The 16,569-nt window shown below is 38.6% G+C and overlaps 2 protein-coding genes across 2 annotated transcripts; one reads left to right on the forward strand and one right to left on the reverse strand.

The window, feature by feature from the left end:
* The first annotated feature begins 166 nt into the window (after nt 1-166).
* Nucleotides 167-12,435, forward strand: ABCI1 (non-intrinsic ABC protein 10). Its single transcript, XM_089980881.1, has 2 exons — nt 167-1,053; nt 12,029-12,435. Exon 1 carries the CDS (start codon nt 335-337, stop codon nt 1,004-1,006), a length of 672 nt encoding a protein of 223 aa, XP_089837007.1. The 5' UTR covers nt 167-334; the 3' UTR covers nt 1,007-1,053; nt 12,029-12,435.
* On the reverse strand, nt 1,603-12,271 carry LOC149822256 (glucan endo-1,3-beta-glucosidase-like). The gene is made up of 4 exons (XM_089980880.1): nt 12,190-12,271; nt 2,905-3,884; nt 2,068-2,368; nt 1,603-1,964 (listed from the first exon to the last, which is right to left on the reverse strand). Exons 1-4 carry the CDS (start codon nt 12,248-12,250, stop codon nt 1,912-1,914), a joined length of 1,395 nt encoding a protein of 464 aa, XP_089837006.1. The 5' UTR covers nt 12,251-12,271; the 3' UTR covers nt 1,603-1,911.
* Nucleotides 12,436-16,569: the final 4,134 nt, after the last annotated feature.

Below are 16,569 nucleotides of genomic sequence, written 5' to 3' on the forward strand. Positions count from 1 at the left end.
GATGTAGATGACATCCGCATGGTGAGATTCAAGAAAAAGAAGAAAAAAAACTCAAATATATTTTCGGTAGTGACTCAGATCGAGGCATGCCTTGGTGGTTAGGCAAGCTGGGGTTAGGCAGACCCCTACCAGATATCTCTTAAGCCCCATGTGGCAGAAGATTCGAACCTGGGCCTTCAGCTTGGTTGGATTATTCATATTTTGTTCAACTTGGATTTGGTTGATGTCTAAGCGGACCCAGATTAGACGTGGTCCCATTCCAGTAAGAGGGATGTATCTGTACTCGGTCTGAAGCAGACACTTCGTCCCGAGAGAGAGAGAGAGAGAGAGAGTAATGCCTCCTCCCTTCCCCAGGCCCAGGGTGGCGCTGCACAACGTCTCGTGCATGCGCAACGCCCAGGTGGTTCTCCGCGACATCAATGTTTCGGTGCACGACGGCGGTGCGCTGGTGCTGACGGGCAGCAACGGGGCGGGAAAGTCCACATTCCTGCGCATGCTGGCGGGGTTCTCTCGGCCGTCGGCGGGTCGCATCCTGTGGAACGGCCACGACGTGACCTCGCCGGGCGTGGCCGCTCAGTGGCGCCTGCAGCTCAACTGGCTCTCCCTCAAGGATGCCGTCAAGGACGACCAGTCCGTCCTCGACAACGTCCAGTGGTTCGAGGTGCTCGAGGGCAAGCATGGCCGCTCCCTGCCCGCCCTCGAGTTCATGGGCCTCGGCCGCCTCGTCTCTGAGAAGTCCCGCCTCCTCTCCATGGGCCAACGCAAGCGCCTCCAGCTCGCCCGCATGCTCGCCATCGACCGCCCCATCTGGCTCATGGATGAGCCCTCCGTCGCCCTCGACGACGACGGTGTCAGGCTGCTCGAGATCATGATCGCCGAGCACCGGGAGAAGGGCGGCATCGTCTTCGTCGCCACGCACCTGCCGATCCAGATTGAGGACGCCATGAACCTCAGGCTCCCCCCCAGGTTCCCCCGGAGGAAGACCCTCGTCGACCTGGTGCGTTGATACATCGGCGCCGCACCACCCCTTTGGACCCCACCAATCCTTTGAGGGTAAGTAATTGCATTGCGTCCTATCAAGAATTATCATGTTTTGTGGATTGGTTGTTTTCATACTCCCATGCCATTGTTTCTGTTTGTTTAACTTTATCTTCTGAATAAATGAGACAAATTGTGAAATTGGGTTTGTGGGAAGAATGGAATATCTGATGTTGCCTATATTTTCTAGATAAATGGGTGCCGTTGGGACTGTTCGGGAAATTGCATTGATGGAAATAGCAGAGTATCCGAAATTATCCAAATTTTATTGGTAATACGTTCTTGGGTGCATATCAAGAAAAATGCCACAAATCGGGAAACTGTATATGTAGAAACAATATAGCGCCCAAAGTTATCCAGCTATTTTGGATAACTGACTGTTTGAATGTGCGCACTTATCCAGAAATGGGCATATTTGAAGTGGAGCAAATTGCAATGTCCCAGCCTATCCCACTTTTCTGGAAAAGTGGGTGAATCTGACGATTGAGAACAAAACTTGAGAGTTGAGACATTTGCTTAGGTAGCTTTCAGAGTGGATACCATTTCAAACGTTTTCAGCGAAGCTTTCTCAAGGGAAAAATCTGGGTACATACTGAGAATATTATACTTGTTCAGTACACTTAAACTAAAGGAAACCAAGAGAGCAATCGTAGCTTCTATCTTTTTGCAATATATGCTTTCTTACTTATGCTTAACGTTTATTCCAGGTTTTACTTCAGATGTTAACCATTTGTGGCTTCAGCTCTCAAGGTTGAAGGCCATTCCGGCTGTACTGTAGCCAAAACTTAGATTATTGCTAAATAGCATTACATGATTATCTGATGCCGCATCTTCATCTAATCCCAGTTCTGCATGCTACATAGATTTGGATTTTTAGGTTTCTTCCCCTGAAGAACTTGAAGATTTGTATGTGCAATCTCCATAGCCTGAACCGGAATGTCAAAAGTATACGATGAGAAAAACAGAATCTTATGCAAAAGTTGGAAAGCTCGGGATGGTAGAGAATTTCTTCTGTCAGGTGTAGCTTACTTGGATCGATCGTGGCAATAACTCCAGTCTGGCCAAAGTCACAGTCATAAACTTCATGTCCATAGGATTGATAGTATGCATTCATAGCATATGCTGCATGAGCTTGTATGGTGTTTGGTAGGTAGCAAGAACCTCCGGGCTGGATTGGTTGGCAATCCAAACCTTGGCTGCATATGAAATCAATGTTTCTTTGCAGCACTGTAGAATCTGCCGTTGATTTTGGCACACACCATTGTCTTGCTGTGGAAGGTTCTTGGTCTGTAGGTGCTGCTGCTGTTGCATTAGTTGCTCCTCCCTTGGCCTGCATAAAGGGTGTTGCATAGATGCTTGAACTCAGCAGGTATAATATCTTTAGCTTCACCTCTTGCTTCATATGCCTACTCATCGATCCATATATATATATATATATATATATATATATATATATATATATATATATATAGAGAGAGAGAGAGAGAGAGAGAGAGAGAGAGAGAGAGAGAGAGTATAAATGCATATTACTCTGTGTGCATGTTCATGTGTGTTATTGTGCTGCCTACAAAGCAAAATGGGAGATAAGACATGCATTTAGGCTCTTTGCAAATGAAGATAAAAGGCTGAAGTATGCAATGAATTGCTGATGTGAAAGCGGATGATTTTGTTTCACATGCTAATTTGCTACGAATGAGTGCAAAGAATTATGTTTTAAAAATTTATTCGCTTATAGATTTATCATATGAAACCTATAATGTTATTTTCTAGCAGCTAACTTGTGTGTGTGTGTGTGTGTGTGTGTGAGAGAGAGAGAGAGAGAGAGAGAGAGAGAGAGAGAGAGAGAGATCCTGGTATATTACTCACCGATGATCTTAGGATTCCAATGTCATATACAGGCGTAAGATCTGGCTGAAAGAGCCCAAAATTTCTCTCTGTAATTGGCCCTGGCTTAAGATTCTCATTGAAGAGTGAAAAGATGTATGTGTCGAAAGTTCTTCCGGGCATCAATGGTGTTCCAATACCTGAAGTTACATGTCTAATAAGGTTTCCATTATATGCCGTAGCACTGGCCACATCGACACCTAGCTGTCCAGGATTACCAAGTGAGGGCCAGCCTGTTTCAGCAATGACAATATCGATGTCCTCGAAACCAAGTGATTTCATAGCTGAGAAAACGGCATCTAACTGCCCATCAAGCATATTGGTGTAGGCCATATTAGTCTGTCTGTCAATTACTCCTGGGTTTGGCTCAAATAGTGCATAGTTTAAGGTTTCTGGAGTGTAGCCAAAATAGGGATAAGGGTTTATCATGAATGGTGCATTAGTGGCCCTCAAGAAATTCAATAGTGGCTTGAGAATGGATCCCTCAAATTCCTGTCTGAATTTTCCTTCTGATGGTGGGTTTGATACGGAGAGAATGCCCAGAGAGTGAGGCGTGGATACTTCAATTTGCTCTAGTGAGGCATCAACAAGAGCAGCATGGAGATTTTGCATGGAAGGCAAGAGGGAAGAAATGATCATATCATCACTTGATGATAGAATTTCATTGCCTACCATGATGCGGATGATGCTAGTGTCAGGGGTATAAGGCAGAACGTTGGTCTCCACCCATTGTTGAGCATAGACCAGTGAGGCCAGTTTGGGAACGTCATCATTGGGAATGCCTACAGTGATGGCAATGTTGGTGTGAGCAAATGCTTGCAAGATATTCTGGTCAGAGCCAAAGAGCTTAACCCGATCAATAATTGTGCTTTGCTGTAGAAACCGAGCAACTTGAGAAGGTGCAGGTAAGTTATCTGCAACAGTACCATAATTGACGCCAATACCCGTTCCTTCTACATCTACTGCAAGAGTAAAAAAGTGACATGAAAACAAATAGATTTAAGCTTTTCTTTTCTATTGATGTTGGAATCTTTGCATGCCTTTATTAGAAAATCTATGGGTTTAGCATTAGGATAACTTCTACTCAGACCAAGATGGATCTAAGGATCTCAAAGAATTAATTTTGAAACATTTGAAAAAATAAAATTAACTGAGGCTTCCATATAACCAGATATCCTAGGAGAATTTTTCAATGCTATTGCAATACATCAATTTTCCATCTCTTTTCTAATTTGTGAAAAGGTCATATATATATATATATATATATGGTCAGGTTTCCATGACATCTAAATAAGTTATTTTCTTCTTTTTTGGTTGTTTTTTCATTAAAATTAACCCTACAAATGTGGTCTATAGTTTTGTTAGTGGGGGTTGGCTTTTGGATTGTCAGTTTATGATATGTAGGCATGATTTTGTTAGCCTTGAAAAATCAATGGCATAATATTAACCTTTTATATATATATATATATTGCTACAGTTGTTTGTACATACAATCTAGTAGAGAACATTTTTTTCAGCTTTTTTACATTTTTTTGTGGATCTATTTGTGATCTACATAGTTTGTCTAGTAGAAATAGGTCTCAGATCATGTATTTGCAACATATAAACACATTTTCTGAGGGCTTCAAAAATCAATGGCCCACAAAGTGTCAAAAATTCAACAACAAAAAGATCATATTTTTACATTGAGAAAATATGATACAAGGTTTGTTCCTTGGCAAATAAAACTTGTTGAACTCATCTATAAGGTCAGATTGAGTGGATACAACTTGCATCTATGATTTTCCTACTAGATCATTCATACTGTTGACAGTAGGAAATATATATATATATATACATATATATATATACATATATATATATATATATATATACATATATATATATATATATATAATCAACTGTACATAATTCCATAGTATCTAGTTGGAAACACTATAAATGAGTGTAGCTGAGATGCGTATGTTTAGATGGATGTGTGGAAATACAATAAAAGATAAGATTCAAAACGAGGAGATACGTAAGAAGGTAGGCGTTGCATCCATTGAAAATAAGATGAGAGAGAATCGTTTACGGTGGTTTGGACATATTCGGCGAAGGACTAATGATGCTCCAGTTAGAAGGATGGAGAAATGAAAAAATATATTAGTTAAAAGAGGTCGAGTTAGGCCTAAGAAGGCTTGGATGGAGATGATAGGAAAGGATATGAATGCTTTGAACCTCACCGAGAACATGGCATTGGATAGAAATGATTGGAGGAGAAGGTTTCATGCAGAAGACCCAGAATGATTTTCTTTTTTGGTTCATATCGCCGACCCCAATTGTTTTGGGATGAAGGCGTAGTTGTTGTTGTTGTTTCTTGTGGATCTGACCCTATAGATATGATCTACATGGTTTGTTTAGTAGAAAATAGTTTTTGGATCAAGAAAATTGTGATTTATGTGTGCAGGTTTTTAAGGGTTTAAAAAATCAACAGCATGCAATGTACCAAAAATTCAGGATTCAAAGAATCTTTTTTTGACATTCTAAAATATGATCCAATGTGTGATCCTTAGCAAACAGATCATGCTGAACATGTTTGTGGGGTGTGATTAAGTCAACACTTTCCAACTGTACGAATGAGCTAGAAATCATATGTACAGGTCAATCGACCCAATCGGACCTCATAAATGGACTCAACAAAGTCCAAATGCTAGGAACCAGCTCTTGGGTCATGTTTTTTTTATGAAAAAACATGGTTTCATGAGCCATACAATTATCCCATATTTTTAATCCCTTTAAATCAGGGATTTCTCTCTCTCTCTCTTGTCTATGGTAGCCTGGTAGGGGTTATTATGGAATTTTTTTAGGCAATTTTGAAGAAAGCATCTACACCCACAATAACTGTGTGTCATTCTTAAGATGTTTCTAAAATAAATTTATTTTTGCCTACCAATGCCCCTCTTTCATCTTTACCCCCCCCCCCCCCCCCCACACACACACACATATATATATATATATATATATATATATATATATATATATATATATATATATATATGTATATGTATATATATATATATATATGTATATGTATATATATATATATATTTCTCAGGTAGTGGGAAGCTACCCGACTGCATCCCTACCATATGGCTTGAGACCTATGTCACATGGGTGCGGGTATGGGTACGAGTGCGGAGCAATTTTGGACACGGGGACACGGCTATATATATGTATATATATTTTAAAAATATATATATATATAACAATAATAAGACTCGGTCAAAGTTGTGCCCATTAGGGGACACAACTATATATATATAACAATAATAAGATTCGGCTATATATATATATATAAGATCAATTTTTTTTTAGTTTTTATACGCCTTTTGCCCTAAAAAATGGACAAAAATAAACTCGATCAAAGTTGACCGAGTCCAAAATGTGGACGGCATTGGCCCTGGTACATTGACCGAGTCTGACACTTGGTTGACCGTGTTCGCCCCGTGTCCGAAGCCGCACCAGTGTTCGCACCCGTGTCGGGACGTGTCGACGCCTGTGCGTCGACCTTATAGCCGAGTCCGTGTGACTTAGCTTGAGACTGCCAATTTTCAGTGTTTTTTCAAAATTCTAACCTTACAGATGTGTTCAACATGATTGATTTACTAGAAATTGACACTTGGATCATTTGGTTCTGATTCATGGATAGGTTTTTATAAGGTTAAAAAATCAACGGTTTATAATTTTCATAAAATTTTGAGGCTTCAAATACCATTTTTTTCATCCAAAATGCATCACCCAAGTGTCAAATTCTAGTAAATCAATCGTGCTGAACACATCTCTAAGGTCGGGATTTCGAAAAAACACCAAAAAAATTCTTAGTGGGTAGGGTTGGTACATTTTCTGGTAGGTTTCCATTTCTCTCTCTCTCTCTCTATATATATATATATACACTGTCACCAATATTGGCGATATGATATTTTGAAAATATATATTTTCAAAATATCTCCAGAAGACAAAATATCACGATATTATCCCGATAATATCACAATATTTTTTGGAAAAACTCTTTTTTTTAAGTTTGCATTTCCTATTTTATGTTTCTTTTATATTTTAAAACCTTTCAAACATGTTTCTTTATATTTTTGGAAGAAAAATAATGCAGAAATTATTATTCTCTTAGCTTTTTTGTTGTTATTTATATTTTTTTTTCAATTTTTTAAACTCTCGAGTTTTTTTTGAGATTTTTCCGCTTTTGAAAATCTTTGCGGGAAATATCCTCGCCGAGATAATACCTTGAATGATATAGGTGACTATGATATATATATATATATATATATATATATATATATATATATATATATATATATATATATATATATATATATATATATATATATAGTGTGTGTGTGTGTGTGACATTTACTTCAGTGCTTGGAAGTATTGATTGTAAGATGTTTTCATTAAATATCTTATGGATTTGAATGTGATCTCCAGTCTTCAGGTAGAGCACACATTAGATCAAAAGGCTTTGATGTGTATCTATGTCATGGAGAAACCATTTTGGTGGCGTGTCCCTCGTGATATGAGCAGACACGTGGATACAGACACCAACACATACAAACAATATTTTTAATATTATTTTACTTTTAAAATTTTAGAATCTTATTTTAATAAAATGCATTTTTTAACATCAAAATTATCAAAAATAGTTTTTATTAATAAAAAAAATTCTAAGATCTCGTGTCCTATTTTGCAAAAAAAAAAATTGAACTTGTGTCATGTGTCCTCATGTCCACGTGTCTTTGTAACATTGATGTGTATAGAAGCGTTTTAGATGGATCTAAAGGTCAACAACTCACATTGCACCAAAAAATCACCATAAACATAAATAAAATTTACATCAAAACAATTACATTCAAAGCATGCTTATTGCTAAATAAACCATGACACATCAAAATGATTGGATCAACTAAATCATACCTGCAGCCATGACTTTCTACTATAAAATAAAGCATATATGCTATGTCACACGGACTCGCCAAAGAGGCCGCCACACTCGCATCGACGCGACGTGACGCCGGTGCTGGTGCGGGTGTGACACCCGGTGCAACAAGGTGTGGTCAATAAACCTTGGGTGCAGTCAACCTGCACCCAAGGTTATCTTTGTCCAAAATGGACTCGGTCAACTTTGATTGAGTCCATTTTGGTCAAAAAAAAAGAAATTCGGGGGGTGGGGGGGGGGGAGTTGTTAGGGCATGATCACGCCACCCCTCCTACCTTTCGCTGCTCCTCCTCCTCACTGCCACCTATGTCACATGGGTGCGGGTGCGGTGATGCGGCACTTTAAAAAAACATGGGTGCGGCCATGTGAAAAAAAATCGGATCTGGGTCGGATTTGGATCCGTCCCGGATCCAAACCTGATAAAACATAAGCTGTGTGCTTTAAATAAGCACGCAGGGTAGGGTTTCTATTCGAGAAACCCTCCCCACGTTGCTCACTCTCTCTCCTCGCTCACCTTCTCCCGTTCGTTTTTCGGCCACCAGACACTGGCAAGCCCCACGTCCGACGAGCCCCATGTCCGGCGAACCTTGGATTTCCAGCCACCCTACGTCGGTCCTTCCTGTGCCAGCGATGCGACCTCCGGCCCCCTTTCATATGAGCTCCCTCTCGCCTCTCTCTTTCCTTGTTGTCTTTTTCTTCATCTTCTTCAAGCGAGCCTCCCTCAATGGTTTTTTTTTTACATATCGGGTTGACCGCACCAGGTTCCGCACCCTCACGCGCACGTGCACCTGCACCCGCATCGCGTCGACGCGGGTGCGTCACCTGGTTAGCCAAATCCTTGTGACATAGACTGCCACCAATGCCTCACCACTCCACCACTGATGCCATCGTGCTGCCTCTCTCTCTCTCTCTCTCTCGTTTTGTGAACTATCTTAACACCTGGCCGGCCAGGTGTTGGGTTTGTTTGACCTGAATCTGACCTGGGCAAATGCCCAAGTCTGATTAAACTAATTGAAAACTGTTTAGACCCAGGTCTCATTAAATATGAATCAGACCTGGGTCTAGACAGACCCAGGTGTGATTCAGAGTATATCAGACTTGGGTCCAGAACCAGGTCTGATTCAACTAGTTCATATCTGGGTTTAAGCCCAGGTCTGATTCGACTGGGTCTGGGCACAGGTCTGATTAGACTAAATGAGACATGGTCCAGGTCTATGGCTGCATCCCTAATAGAGTTGAGAATTCAAATCTGGGCAGCTGATTGGACCCAAACTGCTACTAGACGATACACACACCTTGGCACAGTGTTGGCCCGCACATGTGTGACATAAGATAATTGTTTTTATTTCATTAGTGCTAAAACTGTTAAAAATTATATATATCTATATATATATATATCATCCCTGCACCCTAGTTTTATAAATTGCTGCATCCCTGCACCCGCACCCACACCCGCACCCACACCCGCACCCACACCCGCACCCGCACCCGTATTCATACCTGCATCTATGTGACATAGCATATATGTATGCACACACACAGAAACAACAGTTTGCATGAGCTGCACCTACTTTAATGTAGTTGGAAAATATACATTATTTAGTTATAGTCTGTTTTCTAGGGATCTTGGATTATTGTTTTGGATGTAAAAGCATGAATTTTCGAGGCAATAAATTTTGGTATATTATGGGGTCACTGATTTTTGAAGTCCTTGAAAATGTGCATGCACATCACTGTCACCTGGTCCAAATCTCATGTTCTACTAAATAATCTATGTAGATCACATGTGTAGGGTTTAATCGACAAAAAAAAACTCAAAGAATGTAAAAATTATGGTCTCTACTAGATGGGAATAGGTGCACACAATCCACAATATATATGGAAAAGTTTTGCTACAATCATTTCTATGTATAAACAGCTTAGAGAAACCTTTTTTTTTTTGGGCTATGTAACACGGACTCTTCTAACACATCGCCGCACCCGCACCCATGCGGGTGTGACACTTGAACATGGCTTCCTTTGTGTCAGGTGAAGTCAACCACACTGGGGTGTATTTTTGTCCAAAAGTAGATTCAGTTAACGCTAAACAAATCCAATTTTACCTTTATTATATATATAAATAAATAAATGCACACACATACACAGTGTTAACTTAAAGTTGTTAAAAATTATATATATATATATATATACCCTCCCCGCACCCAAGTTTTTTTAAAGTCGCCGCATTCACACCCGTATCCACACCCACACCTATGTGACATAATTTTTTGGTAAATTTAACCTTAAAGATGGTCTTTATGCTCTGTTTTGTGAGGTTTGACATTGGATTCACTGATTTCTGATGTATGAATGGATTTTTTAGGTGATCCAAAAATCAATGAACATAAAAGCTTCAAATTTTCGTGACTTGTAAAAACATATTTTTCGCTAAAAAAAATTCAATGGCTGATTCCTAACAACTCAACCATGCTGGACACATTTGTGATGTCACATTGAGTCAAAACAACTTGCATCATGAGATCTTGACTAGATTGTACAATTGATTGTAGTGTGTGTGTGCGCCCGTGAAGGTTTGGTAGTAGGTATGAATGCCAAAGCTGTCGTTTAGATACACAAGAAATGCAGAAAGCAAAATAATGACCTTTAGCAGGAGTTACAATCGGCACTATATATATATATATATATATATATATCTGTGTGCGTGTGCGTGTGAAGCAACAGGTACATCTGGAATGTGCCTCCTCTAGTTGGAGATGTTTGCAATTTCAAGAATTAGAGACCTTGCATTTTTCCAACTTCCCAACTACCCCCTCACCTGCCCTCCCAACAGAGCCTTATTTGAAACCGATGACGACACCAAATGCAGGTGCAATGATATTCACAACTGCACTTATCTGAATCATTTTCCACTTGAAAGATGGCAGTATTAATGTGTTCTTAGCCTTACGTTCAAGCTGTTTGATTGAGAGAAATTATTGGTAGTATCCATCAGGTGCTTGAAATAGCGTTTTGTAACTTTGTGAGTGATCATGGTACTTGTTTTTCTGGTAGCTGCAGTGCAGAAAGCCATTTAAGAGGTAAACTTTGGACATGCAGGATCTCAAAAAGTGGGAAAGAAATATATGAAAGCAAAAGCTTAAGAATGCTTTTGGAATAAGTGAAGAAGAAGCATTTAAGAAGCCATCATCTGAGATAAGGAAAGTATTGCTTTGAGAATTGATGAAAGCAACCGTGCGTAAAATTGAATTTTTTACACTCAAAAAATAAGGAAATACTAAATTATACTACGATATAGTAAATTATTGCATTCAAAAGCTCTAAAGTAAAACTTAGAAGGGAAGCATGTTTCCTGAGCTGTGATTTCTGTTGAGGGGGCATGTGATTCCTTTTGCAAGGAAACCTGCCCTAACAGGTATTAATTTCTGAAACTGTGAACTGGGTGTGCCCCTTACCTATGCAAGGTTCTGGCTTCCTGCAATTTTCCCAAGCATGAACCTCAATTCCGGAAGCAGGTCATTATCAGGTAAGCTGTCTTAGTGCTACCATTTTGGAAAGAGAAAGGATATAATATATTTGATATTGAACATGACTTATGTTGAGGCCTTTTGATGAAGTTAATGGTTTAAGACATCTTGTTTATGTACCTGTGTTTAGACTGATGAAAGCTCGAGATTTGATCTATGGGATCGGAACTAGTCTGACCCGTACAGAGGGCTTTATCTAAGGAAAATGTCTTGAATTTGATGTTATCTTTTTGGACTTTGATGAATTTTGCTCAACATTATCATAGTTTCATCATTTTTATTTACTTGTTTAGTTAGACTTTTCAACTGTCATGTTTATTCATTCTACATCCTAGTCAAATCATATAATTATTTCAATTTGTCATAGTGGGTTTACCTGCATTTGTTCATGGGTAAATTCCTAGTATGTGCTATTTTGCATGAACACATCTGTAGATATGGGGTTGTTTTTATCATGTAGTAATCCATTGTTTATTGGGGAATGAGATATGGGAGAAGGCGTGCTTATGCAACATAGAGTGCTTGTCTTTTGTTATCTTAAAAAGTCAGAATTTTGTTATTCAAAACTCAAAGTTGGTGTGTTTTGTTACTGCAGTTTGCATATGATCCACTATCGATAGACGAGAGAGCTATGGATGGTATTGTCACCAACTGGTGGTCGCTAAGTCTACCAGAAAATGGTTTGGTAACTTCTTCATATGCAGATTCACAACAGCATTAGGGAATCACGTCTAACATTCGATAGGAGTAACGTACCTCTGATGGAGAAAGCAATGAGGATGATATTCACAGCAATAAATGGAGCAGGTTTCACCATGATTGTATGAACACAGGCTGAAGAGTGATGACAGCCAAAGGGAGGTTGAAGATGCTTTTCTTCTTATTGATGCTAAGATTCTTAGAGTGACTTGGGTAAATATAATAATCCGTGTAACTTTTTGTGATTCTGTTGATGTCGACTTTATTATGGTGCAATATCAAGTGTTTGTAGCCGTTTTGCTAGTAGATTCTGTTGCTTTTTACCCTGTTTTGACTTAGTCGTGCAGATCAAATATTGGAGAAGAAATTAGCAATAAGCATGCGTTTGAGGCCTGTGTTGATGGTCTCAGAAGAGAGGCTGAGTTTCTGGGCAAGTGCTGATTAAAGTTGGGTCTCAATCAATCAGGAGAGTTGTATGAGTTTCCGAGTTAGTCTCACTAATGAGGCCAAGTCATGAGTGCTTAGTCTGTTTGGTGGAACTTTGCTTTCCATCAAATGAGCCCATTGTTTGTCGCAACCAAATGCCGTGTCGACAAAAAATTGTCTCCTCTGGCCAAGTTTGTCCAACTACTCAGCGAGCAACTTATGTGGTTTTCAAAACAATGGTGTTAGCTACAAACAGCTTGATTGCATTAGCACTTGATTCAGGATTATGCAGGCAAGGACCAAGTTGGTCCGTGTTTAGTGGTTCTCTTTGGCGTGATCCTTCATGGGCTTTGGTTGAATGGTGACTGCATCACTGGAGCACTTTATAAAGCATATACATCTACATCATGTGTTTTTCTTTTATTTCTATGGGGAATCAGATACAATGGTGCCTTTTATTTTTCACTTCAATTATTGTGAATCTGGTGGTTGCCACATAAAGAGAAAGTGGGGGGATAAGGTTGCAAGTGATTCCCACTTTAGTGAGGCACAAGCTTGTGCTAAAAGAGAACCATGTGCACCTTCCTGCATTCGTGAAGCCGCTCCTCCCTGCCTAAGATCCCCACATACTACACAAGCTTGTGCTAAAAGAGTGCCTTTGCACTAGTTTTGCTGTTTTCTTCCTGCATGGACACAATTATCAGAGATGTTCCGGAAAACTTCGTGATTGTATCTCGACACTTTCAAAAGCTGATTAAATACCAGAAAACCTGTTATATATTTTCAAAATATCACCTATATTCAAGATGTCATTTAATCACGATATTAGAAGTTTTTGCAAAACTTTTATATTTCATTATACTCTTTTTTTATAGTATTCACATGATATGTCGTGACGCTGCATCATGCATTGCCCACACGGCCACCCATCTTGGCATTTCTCGAGATGGGCATGGTCTTCATCTCGAGAAATGTTGAGATGGGTTGCTGTCAGTGGCTGCAGCGGTGCTGCATGATTGCAGCATCAATGTGCCTTCTATTTTATATGTTATATATTTTCTTATATTGTAATATTTTCTCAAGTTCTGAGGAGGAGAACAAAAATTCTGAATTTATTGGGGTTTTTGCCCCTCTTAGAATAACTGTGTTTGCAAAGTTTTGGTCGTGATGGTGCAAGCCAGGCATTGATGTTTTGAGTGGAATTGAGTGTGACCAATGTTCTTGGTCCCACCAAAGTTGGTGCTGCACTTAATCATGACTGCCTTTCTTTCAAAGATGAAAGATCAGGTGGTTCTAATTTTTCATTACCTTTGTATGATAAAGAACCTCACTGATTGATTTCATGAGAATTGCAGCCAGCGTGTACGCCTACTGTAGTAAAAAAGAGTTGTAGATTCGCCAGATTGGCTCGCAATAACATTGATAAATATGTACTGTCATGTACGGGTGCAAATGGATCGGATCCGTTAGACATTATTGGACGTTTTGAAGAAGTAGATTTGGGCTTTACATGATTGGATTTGTGGGATTGGAGTTCGAATTCTCATTGTTACTTTTTCTCAGATCTGCATTCAAATTCAAATGAAATCCAAACCCTTTGCACTTTTGGTATGTAAAAACCCTTGCTTTCAACCGTTTTCTTAATGGGTCGGTGTTATAATTTAAAAGTTGGATATTCAAATTCAAACCTACCATCACATATTGGACCTTAACTCGGATTTACCATGATTTGGTCTCAACTCGACCAATTTTCACCCTTACCATCCTATAATGAAGATCTGATCATCACGACCCTCTGATGGATGGGTTCAGCATGCTCACGATTCATGTTGCCGATGAAATTGGCTAGCGCGATGTTCGTTGTCAATGGGTTGCTTCTGGTCCTCATGATGTCGGATATGCACTGGATCTCTTGCTCAAGAAGATGTAGGTAGTGTTGCCAAAGGAGTTGAATCATGACATATTCATATCTAATTCAGAATTTTAAGAAGCAAGTTTTCATCTGATTTCAGTCCAAACAAAATCTGATGTAGTAGAGTTAAATCTGAAATTCACTTTCTATAACGTAATACTGAATCTGATAAAAATGAGGAAGGGGCAAGAAACAAGAGTTTGCATGTAAAGAGTGTAAAGGATTGTATATGATCTAGGGCGATTCAAATACAGATCTAATAGAAAACACCGAAAACTACTACTGTACAAGTCTTAAATGGATCAGAATATACTGTTAGATCTTATTTTAAGATCGATTTTCAAGGATAATGTCTCAGATTTGATGGCGACTGAATCCAATCCTTTTGCACCCTTATGACTGAAGGTGTAAGTGGGTTGGGATTCATCGGACCAGGTCTGAAAATTGGGCTCAAACCCAAACTGATATGAATCAGGTTCAGTGTTGGTTATACCCTTTATTTCAGATCTACATGGAGATTTGGTTTCATATGAGGTGAGTATAAATGGGTCACGTTGATATCGGGTTTGGGTTGTATTTAGTTTAGATGAAAATTGCAGTGGGTCTATAGTACTTTGGGTTCAGGTTGATTTGGTCACCTATTAGTTTGGGTAGAGTTTAGTTCATCCATCCACTTTAGATCTTTTTTTCTAATGTAAAAATATGTTATTTTAAATCATGAAAATTTCGTACATTGTGGGCCATTGATTTTTAAGCCCTTGAACAAACAACTTGCATGTTTGATCTAAAACCTGTTTTCTACTAAGCAAATTATATAGACCATATCTACAGGCTTGGATCTATAAAAAAAAGTAGAAAAAAGTATTTTTTACTATATTGCATGTACAAACGACTGTAGCATATATATATATATGTATGGAAAAGTGGTAGCTGCACAAGCCTTAGGTGTGCAGCTACCAATGGAAGCGTTTTGGCCATCCATCGTGGCCTTGATGGACGGTCAACGCAAAAAATGCGGGGAAACTCGCTAAAAAGCGAGTTTTCCGCTTTTTAGGATTTCAGAGCGCTGCTAAAGTCTAAAAAAGCAAAAAAATACTGTTTTCAGCATTTTTTTCGTGTGTTTTTGCTGGCCGTCCATCAAGGTCATGATGGACAGCTAGTATGATTGCATTGCTTGTTGCACACCTAAGAGTTTCACATCTACCACTCACTATATATATATATATATATATATATATATATATATATATATATATATATATATATATATATATATATATATATCAAAAAATGATTGTACTACACGACAAATATAATGAGTTTTCCCAAATGCTCACAAATTTCTGAAATTTCTCCGCTGTCCAAAACTGCAAATAGAAAACTTTTTAGGACCTTGTTACCCTTCACACAATATAACCTTACGGAGTTTGCGTGATATATCGTTCTGCCCATTGACTAAAAAAAACATCACTTAAATGTATATTCACACATATTTTTTTATGGTCTTCAAGAAGCATGCAAAAAAATATGTTATTTATGCAGTCTTCTCTGCTAATCATAAAATCGCAAATACCTTAGTAAAATCACATATTTTATACCAAAGTTGCGGCAAACCGTGCAAACCTCCTTTTTTTTTAACCGTCACTTAAATGTATGTTCGCACCTTTTTTTGTGGTCTTCATGAAGCACACAAAAACAAGCTTTGTGAACATCCTTATGATCGTAACTTCACAAATACCTTAGTAAAATCACATATTTTATACCAACATCATTGGATATCGTGTAAACCTCTTTTCTTCTTTTTATAATCCTCACTTAAATGTATATTTTTACCTTATTTTTTGCAGTCCTCATGAAGCGCAAAAACAAATTTTGTGAACCTCCATATGCTCGTAACTTCATAAATACCTTAGTAAAATTTCAATAATTATTTGTGGAGTTTTCTAAAAATATAATAATTATTTATGGAGTTTCCTAAAATTACAATAATTATTTATGGAGTTTCCTAAAATCTCAAATCCATCATTATAATTATAATTCACAAGTTATAATTCAGTAGCCATTTTATAATTCAGCTGACATTTTCTGTTATAATTTAG

Source organism: Nuphar pumila, chromosome 11, assembly GCF_984573655.1.
Source record: "Nuphar pumila chromosome 11, dmNupPumi1.hap1.1, whole genome shotgun sequence".
In the NCBI taxonomy this organism is placed as follows: domain Eukaryota; kingdom Viridiplantae; phylum Streptophyta; class Magnoliopsida; order Nymphaeales; family Nymphaeaceae; genus Nuphar; species Nuphar pumila.